This window comes from Watersipora subatra, chromosome 2 (genome assembly GCF_963576615.1).
Source record: "Watersipora subatra chromosome 2, tzWatSuba1.1, whole genome shotgun sequence".
In the NCBI taxonomy this organism is placed as follows: domain Eukaryota; kingdom Metazoa; phylum Bryozoa; class Gymnolaemata; order Cheilostomatida; family Watersiporidae; genus Watersipora; species Watersipora subatra.
Window position 1 is genome coordinate 2,827,880 of NC_088709.1, and position 12,375 is coordinate 2,840,254.

Consider the following 12,375-nt stretch of genomic DNA (forward strand, 5'->3'; position numbering starts at 1 on the left):
AAACTTCACGCGTTCAATAAAACCATGTCTATTGTCCTTATGCGTCTATTTCATCATCATTGTAATGTTGTCACTTTGAGCACTGATATCTCAAAACCTAGTTAAAAATCAGTTAAATTGTTTAACCTTAGCTTGAGAAAGTGCATATCATCTTCTGATAAACATGATGAGCCTGTTGGTTACCTGAGATGATTAAAAAATGCTGCAGAAATCGTTTGCACCATTCGACGGGAAATATGGGTCACATGATCAGATTATGACTAGATGATTAGACCAAGCTGAAATGAAACTGTAAAGTAGCGAGCATTTATATTTGATAAGGGCTTTCCCGTAGGACCCGAAGTGTTTTTCATAAACTAGTGCTATGAGATGTTTTATATTGAGCCTTTTATTGGCTTTTTACGTGTCAAAACAATAACCACATCGAGTTGAGTACGTCATCAAAATAAGAGATTCCAACCTACGCCCGTTTTTTGTGATGGCTGCGATTAACTGCTCGTTTTTGAGCTTTGAAAAGCTTGTAATCACATTTTACATATTTTGAACTTGCAACACAACAGAGTAAGACACGGTTAACCTTCTGCTGCCAAATAACCGTATTGTAATTTTTGTTTCCAGTCAACCTTAAAGGAAATTGCTTCATATCTGCAAAAAAAAAATTATGCAGGAGACAGTAGGCCTAAGTCCTATTTGAGAATGCGGTAAGATTTGATGATTTTAACATTTAAGACAATATAGGTGACAGTTTGTATTATTCTATAGCCTGTAAGTGTAGTATTGTAGAGTTGTTATAATGAAGCCATGGTGATGCAACACTTGGAAATACTGTACAAGACCTTTCAGCCTCCCATGTATTGTGATGAACTCTTACACAGCAAGTCAGCAATCTACTTGGGAAAACATAATATTTAGAATGGTGTAATAATTACCTATAAAAGTACCAGAAGCATATGACTAATAATGCTTTTGCTAAAGTAGAGAGAATGAGTGGTAACCTGAAGCAGAGAGAATGAGTGGTATCTTAACCTTTCTTAAACCAGGTGAGCTTTTATAAAAAGTTAGTGATTTTATTAACTCCCTATTATACAATTAGTTACCCAAGCTCTATAAAATTTATAAATGTTACAAAAAAGTTAAAGTCATGAGAAGTCATGGAAAATAGCAAGACTAAAATAAAGTTCAATAAGCTGCTCTAGAGTTGATTTCTACATCTAGACAAGTTAAAAAGGTTAATAAAACTATAAACCAGGTCTCTACCTCATCAGGGTTCATTAAATCAATAATAAATATAATATTAGGTAATAAACAGTCAGAAGATGTACAGAATTACGTATAAACAGTTGTAAGATGGGTGGACACACTGCCATGGTTTAATTACTCACAAATAAGTCAGTAGGACGATATGAGATATCCTGGAAACACTTGGTGCCATCAGTAAATGCGGTATTCAGTTTGAAATATATTGATTTTATTAGGCAAGTCTAATCGATGTGATTATGAGAAGTAACAACTAGTATGTCTATAAAGGTATTATGAAACTAAAGCATACAAAGTGAAGTCGTGATAATCTTATGTTGAACTGGTCGTACTACAGCTGGTAGTAGAACTAAAATCACAATCAAGTGTGCATAAGTAGTGATATCTATGTTCCAATCATATGGCATCGCTAGAATTAGGTAGAGGGCAGCATATTTAGTTGTACATTGTGTACAATTAAATCACTCTTTTAATACCATATTAAAAGTATGTTATTGACTTAGACGGACACCTACAATAAGTACTTTATCCATGCTAGTAAGAGATTGCATCAGCATTGCAATCACATCAGTCAGCAAGATTATTATCAATAGACTTTCTGAGCAATCATCAAGCCTACTTTATTCCCTTTGAGTAGACATAGAGGATGACTCATTGGAAAATCCCATTAGCCAATAACACACAAGTGGGCAAGTGTAGGCTTGTCAAATGCTGATCCTGCATTGCTCAACATTCCATATAAAAAGCAGCGAAAAAGATATATGGATGCAGATGTGAGGAGCGTTGTGATAAAGCAGCAGGCTTGAAGAAACTGTCCTATATACAATCTCAGGCAGTCAGGTGTCTGTTCTGACTGCGGTGAAAGGAAAGTAAACTAGCAAGTGTAATTATCAACATACTGAGCACGCTTTACACAGAAGCAAGGAAGAACTAATGTTGATGGCAGGATGGGTTTACCTAGCCAAAACAGAAGTGAAGCATTCATATCAAGAGCTGCTAGATACAGTAGTTTGTAGCTTAGCTCTTATTGGCTAATTGCATCCATAGCCACCTTTCTTCGGTTGCTATTGTTTTACAAAACGAGAAATTCTCGAATATATTTTTATTGTGAAGAATTTCTATAGCAGAAGTTGATTGATGTGACAAACTTCAAACATAATAACTGTTTACCACTTTTCTTTGCAGGTTTGAAGCGATGCATTCAGACCTTCTCTTTCACAGACATAGGTTGGACATAAAAAAGATGAATGGACTTATCTCCGTGTCTGTGCTCCTCATGTGTCACACAACAACTTTTGCAGAAATGCTTCCTGTAGTGAATAAACTGGAAACATATAGGATGAATTCCAACTTCCAAAGTGGTCATCCTCCGAGTTTCCAGGAAAACCTACTCTCGTTTCTTTCACTGATCATGCTGAGTGGATTATGCGTTGCTGCCATCTTCCTGATACAGATAAGAGCCAGCACAAGGAGAGAGCTTCGTAACTACAAACTGACTGCGCTCAAACAGCTACGGCCTCCATCACTTGGTAAAAAACCTGGAGGATGCTGGGAGTTTGATGATGAACATAGAGCAAAGATTCGAAGCCTGAAATATGATAATTGGATAAAGAAAACTTGTTTATGGATCTATCCGGTTGCCCAGTATCCAGAGAACCGCAATCCAGTTATACCTCTAACTCTACAGAAAGAACTTGACCAGAAAACCCCCAGAGAATATCTCAGTTACATTAACAATGATCTGACGACGGAGGAGCGAGAATCATTAATGGTCGATGAAGGACAAAGAAGAAGAACATTCCAGACACAATGGCCACATGATGGAACACTATCTGGTAACAAAATGGCTGAAGCTGGATTTTACTACCTCGGAGAAAGAGACCAAGTTCAGTGTGTGTTTTGTAGAGGGAGACTCCATAACTGGTCACAAAATGAGGTTCCTATGACTGAGCATGCTCGACTTTTTAACTTTTGTCGATTTGTCAAAGGATTGAATTGTGGGAACAGAGAATATAGATCAAAGAAGATGGAGAGTGAAGACATGACCAATATAACAGTATTTGGTAATCTTACAACCACTGAGGAAAGACGACAGCAAGAAAGTGGTACTGACAGTGGCCCATTGGGGATTTGTACCAATCGAGCTGCCATTATAAAATATGCTATAGATTCTGTGAGATTGAGAACTTTTCAGAGGTGGCCAGCCAGCAGCCACCTCACTGGAGAGCAAGTTTGTGAAGCAGGTTTCTATTATACAGGCTTTGGTGACCAGGTTCGGTGCTTTTACTGCTTAGGAGGAATCAAAGGATGGACAGCTCATGATGAACCATGGGAGGAACATGCTCGTTGGTTTCCTGACTGTTCTTATCTGTTGAACAAGAAAGGGACAGCATATGTTGCTCTAGTTCACCAAAAGACTCCGGACAACAAGAAATGTACAACCAAAACAAAGATGCAGAAACAAGTTGAAAGGAAGAAAAAAGCAGCCTTATCAAATCAAGAGGCAATGCCAAGGATTTGTGAAAAACTGGGGCATGATAAACAGACAATCGCTAAAGCTCTGGCCAATAACAACAACCATTTTGAAAGTGTAAAAGACATGGTGAACGCCTTGTACGCTTTAGAAGAATTTGATGAATTGCCAATGATCCAAAGTGAGGCAACACTAACATCTGGTGCTGCCTCACATCCTCTTCAAGAACATAATCCGCCTGCACAACGGCCAGCAAATCAATGGATAGGACAACTCCAACAAAGTGAGCGACAGATTAAACATAAAGCTGGTTGTAGACTTTGTGAACTAAAGACTACTAACTTTGTTCCAGCTACTAATGTTGGACTTCCATGTGGACATCTTATTTACTGTGACTCATGCAAAACTGATGAGTCAAAAAAGAGTGTAATTCAGCAGGTAAAATGTCCCAACTCTGACTGCAATTCTCCTCTTGCGGGGACTATGAAAGTATTTTTTGCTTAGCTTTTAGCCTATATGTTCACCTTACGAGTCAGTGAATGTCTCCTATAGGTTAAATATTATGTTTTTTAAATATCTGGGATGAAAAAAACTTACTTTAAAAAAATGCTCATAATTATTTATTATATTTATTTGTTTGTGTGGAAACACTTTATGCTCAGATATTACCTTCTGTTTTCTGTTATTTGTACCATTATATAATGTGATTAAATATTTAATTTTCAAGTTAAAAAAGATATTGTTGTATTATTTCACTTATTGACATGTTTTTTATGTTATATGTTGTTGAATTGATTTATATGCTTGATGCAGAATACTTATGCAATTTTTAAACCGGGCAATATTTTAATAGAAATCAAGCCTTTATTTATCGTTCGAATATCCTTGAGAATTTTATAGACAATTTTTGATATCATTTTTATAACTACAACATATATTTTTATAGTATATTTTTATGAGCAAGTTGTGATCTTTGTTTTGAAAGATTTATTATTTATAAATACATGACTTTGACACGCATATGAGCTATAGTGTTATATTGATCACATGGTTAAGAATATGAAATTAAGGAGAAAACAATCAAACAATAATGCTGGATTTAAAAAATTCATACTGAGATATTAATGTGTGCTATTCGTTGGCATACTCAGTATGTATACAACAGAGGAGCCACATAATAACACTAACAACAATAATGACAGAACAACAATAACAACAATAATGATATAACAACAATAACAACAATAACTGTGTAACAACAATAACAACAGTAATGACATAACAACAATAACAACAGTAATAGCATAACAACAATAATGATATAATAACAAAACAACAATTATGACATAACAACAATTATGACCTTGTTTAGGTTAATAGTTAAACTTTAAACACAAAACAAAGTTAGAAAAAGCTTCATATTTTTATAATAGCTTTTTTTACTATTGTATAAATTGCTATGAATATGTTGTCTTTTGAATATACTGACTTTACAGCGATAGGAGCAATAACAAAAACACAAATATTCAAGTTTTCAACAGTGAATCATAACATATGGTATCTCTTTTGCTAAATATTTCTCCAGAGTTAAATCGATCTCTTTGTAGAAACAGTAGCTTGGTTTAATTAAGTTGTATGAGCTTCTATTCTTTGTCAGTATATAGTATCCATACATGGCCAGCAGGTGAACTTATCTGGTAATGCTGAGGTCCAAATTCATAATAGTGCAGCCAGTTAGAGCCACCTACAAAATAATGTTTCCAAAAGTAGGCCACACTTTTCATTTGGCTTTAAGAACATCATGTCCTTTTGTGTGTTCACGCAAGTCGTATATATGTTGTATATATACAACATGTAATATATACATGGTGTATATATATTATATAAAAATATATATATACATTATATAGATTATATATTTATGTATATATATTATATAGATTATATACACATAAATTTATATAATATATATTTGTATATATTGTTAAATACATATGTGTGTATATAGGTTTATGTATGTATATTTATATGTATATACCAGGTAGCGTTTGTATCAGATATGGTACTCCTTATTTCAGGTATTCACAAGAAGACTGTATTTTCCTACAGCTTTCTTGCTTTATTTATGTACATATATATATTATATATACATAAATATATATAATATATATATTTGTATATATTGTTGTATACCTATGCATGTATATATATTTATGTATATATATTTATATGTATATACCAGGTAGCATTCGTATCAGATATGGTACTCCTTATTTCAGGTATTCACAAGAAGGCTGTATTTTCCTAAAGCCTTCTTGCTTAAATCGAAAAACTGATCTAAACATTTTGTAGCATTTTAATAGTTGTCTATTGTTGAATTATTAGCTCTATCACTAACTTTATTAAAAACATAAACATAAAAATATTTACCGGCATAGACAGCAGCCCACTGGGGATTTGTACCAATCGGGCTGCCGCTATAAAATATGCCCCAGGTTCTGCGAGACTGAGAACTTTCCAGAAGTGGCCAACTGGCAGCCCCTTCACTAGAGAGCAAGTTTGTGAAGCAGGTTTCTATTATACAGGCTTTGGTGACCAGGTTCGGTGCTTCTACTGCTTAGAAGGGATCAAACGATATACAATTCACGATGAACCATGGGAGGAATATGTTCGTTGGTTTCCTGACTGTTCTTATCTCTTGAACAAGAAAGGGATAGAATATGTTGATTTAGTTCACCAAAAGACTCCGGACAACAAGAAATGTGCAACAAAAACAAAGATACAGAAACGAGTTGAGTGAAAAAAAAAGCTGCCATATCTGAAAACTAGGTGATGCCAAAGACCCGTGAAAAACTGGGGCATGATAGACAGACAATCGCTAAAGCTCTGGCCAATAACAACAACCATTTTGAAAGTGTAAAAGACATGGTGAATGCCTTGTCTGCTTTAAAAAAGTTGGACAAATTGCCAATGAGCCAGAGTCAGGCAACATTGCCATCTGGTGCATCAAAACCTTTTCAAGAACATGATTCACCTGCACAACAGCCAGCAGATCAACGGATAGGACAACTCCAACAAAGTGAGCGACAGACAACACATAAAGCTGGTTGTAGAACTTGTGAACTAAAGACTACTAACTTTGTTCCAGCTACTAATGTTGGACTTTCATGAGGACATCTTCTTTACTGTGAGTAAAATATACAAGAATGCTAATGCAGAACCAGTTGAGTCAAATAAAAAAATTGGCCTAATTTGAGAATATTACTTGTGGAAAGCTGGGATATGATAACAGAGTTTACCAAATTCACTCTCCTGCATTGTTATGATACAGTGTACTAGGGTGAAAAGGTCAACTACTAGTATACGTCTTTAGTCACTCTCACTTACTTTACCAAGGTTAAAGACTTGAGGCAAAGTTCAGAAAAAGACAGCTTTTGCTGAGGAAGGCTACTGACACACAATAGTCATCATTTATCTATGGTTTTTTATAAGAGCATCAGTAGATGAAGAAACGGCAAACCATGTTCTGATTACGTAAAGACAAAGCAGTGAGTAATAAAAAAAACTGAAGACATAAAATGTCCACAGCTACTATATCAAACATGATGACTGTACAGTTTTCTAGAGTGTATCAAGAATGATATAAGCTGTGAATTCGTAGACAAAGTTCTATTTAGCAAGCTACTTTGATACTAACCATTGCGAAATAATGTACACCAATGTTTAAAATACCAATCTTGATACAAAAATACCTATTCAAAAATAATTTTTTAAAATCTTAAATACGGATTTTTGCAAAGGAAAATCTAACCACTAAACATAGCTTCCGAGTAGTTAGATTACAAGAGTGCACCACCACTCCCAGCTTTAGACCAGTATATAACAGAGAAGTCTAGATATCAATAGTAACACAAGATAATCAGTATATAACAGAAGAGTCTAGATATCAATAGTAACACATGATAACCAGTATATAACAGAGGAGTCTAGATGTCAATAGTAACACATGATACCCAGTATATAACAGAGGAGTCTAGATGTCAATAGTAACACATGATAACCAGTGTATAACAGAGGAGTCTAGATATCAATAGTAACACGTGATAACCAGTGTATAACAGAGGAGTCTAGATGTCAATAGTAACACATGATAACCAGTATATAACAGAAGAATCTAGATATCAATAGTAAAACATGATAACCAGAATATAACAAAAGAGTCTAGATATCAATAGTAACACATGATAACCAGTGTATAACAGAGGAGTCTAGATATCAATAGTAACACATGATAACCAGAATATAACAAAAGAGTTTAGATATCAATAGTAACACATGATAACCAGTGTATAACATAGGAGTCTAGATATCAATAGTAACACATGATAACCAGTATATAACAGAAGAATCTAGATATCAATAGTAACACATGATAACCAGAATATAACAAAAGAGTCTAGATATCAATAGTAACACATGATAACCAGTGTATAACAGAGGAGTCTAGATATCAATAGTAACACATGATAACCAGAATATAACAAAAGAGTTTAGATATCAATAGTAACATATGATAACCAGTGTATAACAGAGGAGTCTAGATATCAATAGTAACACATGATAACCAGTATATAACAGAAGAGTCCAGATATCAATAGTAACACATGTTAACCAGTATATAACAGAGGAGTCTATATATCAATAGTAACACATGATAACCAGTATATAACAGAGGAGTCTAGATATCAATAGTAACACATGATAACCAGTATATAACAGAGGAGTCTATACATCAACAGTATGTATTACTAGCCAACCATCAGTCTGTATTACTAGCCAATCATCAGTCTGTATTACTAGCTAATCATCAGTCTGTATTACTAGCCAATCATTAGTCTGTATTACTAGCCAATCATCAGTATACATTACTAGCTAATCATCAGTCTGCATTACTGGCCAATCATCAGTCTGTATTACTAGCTAATCATCAGTCTGTATTACTAGCCAATCATCAGTCTGTATTACTAGCCAATCATCAGTCTGTATTACTAGCCAATCATCAGTCTGTATTACTAGCCAACCACCAGTCTGTATTACTAGCTAATCATCAGTCTGTATTACTAGCCAATCATCAGTATGTATTACTAGCTAATCATCAGTCTGTAATTACTAGCCAACCATCAGTCTGTAATTACTAGCCAACCATCAGTCTGTATTACTAGTCAACCATCAGTCTGTATTACTAGCCAATCATCAGTCTGTATTACTAGCCAATCATCAGACTGTATTACTGGCCAGCCAACAGTCTGTATTAGTAGCCAATCATCATTCTGTATTACTAACCAATGATCAGTCTGTATTACTAGCCAATCATCAGTCTGTATTACTAGACATTTTTATGGTTCTTGTTATACATGATTTGTCAGTAGTTTAATAAAGCAGCACATGTTAGTATTAGCAAACTTACTATCTGTGTATACTCTTTTAAGGAGATTAGGTTTAAAGGTTGACTTGAAACAAAAATTACATTACAGTTATTTGGTATCGAAATGTTCACCATGTCTTGCTCTGTCCTGTTGTAAGTTCAAAATATGTGGAAATGTGATTACAAGCTTTTAAAAGCTCAAAAGCAAACAGTTAATTGCAGCCAGCACGAAAACGGCAGTAGGTTGGAATCCCTCTCAAAACCGCTCAAATGTAACGTAGTAGAACACGATGTGCTTCTGTTTACACTTTCATGCAAACTCATTCGTCGAAATATTTTCACAGGTAAACTTCACACATTCAATAAAACCATGTCTATTGTCCTTACGCTACCATTTTATTATCATTGTAATGCTGTCACTTTGAGCACTGATATCCTGTTGGTTCCCTGGGATGGTCGAAAAATGCTGCAGAAAAGGATTGCGCCGTTCGACGGGAAATATGGGTCACATGATCAGATTACGACTATATGATTAGACCAAGCTGAAACTAAACTGTAAAGTACCAAGCATCTATATTTGATAAGGGCTTTCCGGTAGAACCCGAAGTGCTTGTCATAAACTAGTGCTACGAGATGTTTTATGTTGAGCCTTTTATTGGCCTTTTACGTGTCAAAACAATAACCACATCGAGTTGAGTACGTCATCAAAATAAGGGATTCCAGCCTACGACCGTTTTCGTGATGGCTGCGATTAACTGTTCATTTTTGAGCTTTGAAGAGCTTGTAATCACATTTTCACACATTTTGAACTTGCAACACAGCAGAGTAAGACATGGTAAACCTTTTGATACCAAATAACCGTAATGTAATTCTTGTTTCAAGTCAACCTTTAAGAAAATTGCTGCAAATCTGCAACAAAGAAATTATGCAGGAGACAGTAGGCCTAATATCTATTTGAGACTACCGTAAGATTGATGGTTTTAACAGTTAAGACAATTTAGGTGACAGTTTGTATTATTCTATAGCCTGTAAGTGTAGTATTGTAGAGTTGTTATAATGCAGCTGTGATGATGTAATGTTTAGAAATACTGTACAAGACCTTTCAGCCTCACATGTATTGTGATGAACTCTTACACAGCAAGTCAGCAATCTACTTGGGATAACATAATATTTAGAATGGTGTAATAATTACCTATAAAAGTATCAGAAGCTTATGATTAATAATACTTTTGCTAAAGTAAAGAGAATGAGTTGTATTTTAACCTTCCTTAAACCAAGTGAGCTATTATAATAAGTTAGAAATTTTATTAATTCTCTGTTATACAATTAGCTATCTAAGCTCAATTAAATTTTAAAAATGTTACAAAAAGTTGAAGTCAAGAGAAGTCATGGAAAATAGCAAAACTAAAATAAAGTTCAATAAGCTGCTCTAGAGTTGATTTCTACATCTAGACAAGTTAAACAGGTTAATAAAACTATAAACCAGATCTCTACCTCATCAGGGTTCATTAAATCAATAATAAATATAATATTAAGTAATAAACAGTCAGAAGATGTACAGAATTACGTATAAACAGTTGTAAGATTTGTGGACACACTGTCACGGTTTAATTATTGACAAATAAGTCAGTACGACGATACGAGATATCCTGGAAACACTTGGTGCCATCAGTAAATGCGGTATTCAGTTTGGAATATATTGATTTTATTAGGCAAGTCTAATCGATGTGATTATGAAAAGTAACAACTAGTATGTCTATAAAGGTATTATGTAACTAAAACATACAAATTGAAGTCGTGATAATCTTATGTTGAGCTGGTCGTACTACAGCTGGTAGTAGAACTAAAATCACAATCAAGTGTGCATAAGTAGTGATATCTATGTTCCAATCATATGGCATCGCTAGAATTAGGTAGAGGGCAGCATATTTAGTTGTACATTGTGTACAATTAAATCACTCTTTTAATACCATATTAAAAGTGTGTTATTGTCTTAGACGAACACCTACAATAAGTACTTCATCCATGCTAGTAAGAGATTGCATCAGCATTGCAATCACACCAGTCAGCAAGATTATTATCAATAGACTTTCTGAGCAATCATCACACCTCACGCTAATTCCCTGTGAGTAGACATAGTGGATGACTCATTGGAAAATCCCATTAGCCAATAACACACAACTGGGCAAGCGTAGGCTTGTCAAATGCTGATTCTGCATTGCTCAACATTCCATATAAAAAGCAGCAAAAAATATATATGGATGCAGATGTGAGGAGGGCTGTGATAAAGCAGCAGGCTTGGAGAAACTGTTCTAAATACAATCTCAGGCAGTCAGGTGTCTGTTCTGACTGCGGTGAAAGGAAAGTAAACTAGCTAGTGTACTAATCAACATACTGAGCACGCTTTACACAGAAATAAGGAAGAACTAATGTTGATGGCAGGATGGGTTTACCTAGCCAAAACAGAAGTGAAGCACTCATATCAAGAGCTGCTAGATACAGCAGTTTGTAGATTAGCTCTTATTGGTTAATTGTATTCATAGCCACCTTCCTTCGATTGCTATCGTTTTACAAAACGAGAAACTCTCAAATATCTTTTTATTTTAGAAAATTTCTATAGCAGAAGTTGATTGATGTGACAAACTTCAAACATAATAACTGTTTACCACTTTTCTTTGCAGGTTTGAAGCGATGCATTCAGACCTTCTCTTTCACAGACATAGGTTAGACATAAAAATGATGAATGGACTTATCTCCGTGTCTATGCCCCTCATGTGTCACACAACAACTTTTGCAGAAATGCTTCCTGTAGTGAATAAACTGGAAACGTATAGGATGAATTCTAACTTCCAAAATGGTCATCCTCCGAGTTTCCAATAAAACCTGCTCTTGTTTCTTTCACTGATTGTGGTGAGTGGATTATGCGTTGCTGCCATCTTCCTGATACAAATAAGAGTCAGCACAAGGGGAGAGTTTCATAACTACAAACTGACTGCACTCAAACAGCTACGGCTTCCATCACTTGGTAGAAATCCTGGAGGATGCTGGGAGTTTGATGATAAGCATAGAGCAAAGATTCGAAGCCTGTACGATGATAATTGGATAAAGAAAACTTGTTTATGGATCTATCCGGTTGCCCAGTATCCAGAGAACCGCAATCCAGTTATACCTCTAACTCTACAGAAAGAACTTGACCAGAAAACCCCCAGAGAATATCTCA

The 12,375-nt window shown here is 35.0% G+C and overlaps 1 protein-coding gene across 1 annotated transcript; it reads left to right on the forward strand.

The window, feature by feature from the left end:
* The first annotated feature begins 2,583 nt into the window (after positions 1-2,583).
* Positions 2,584-4,559, forward strand: LOC137387664 (baculoviral IAP repeat-containing protein 7-like). The gene has a single exon (XM_068074147.1). It carries the CDS (start codon positions 2,597-2,599, stop codon positions 4,232-4,234), a length of 1,638 nt encoding a protein of 545 aa, XP_067930248.1. The 5' UTR covers positions 2,584-2,596; the 3' UTR covers positions 4,235-4,559.
* The last annotated feature ends 7,816 nt before the right edge of the window (positions 4,560-12,375 follow it).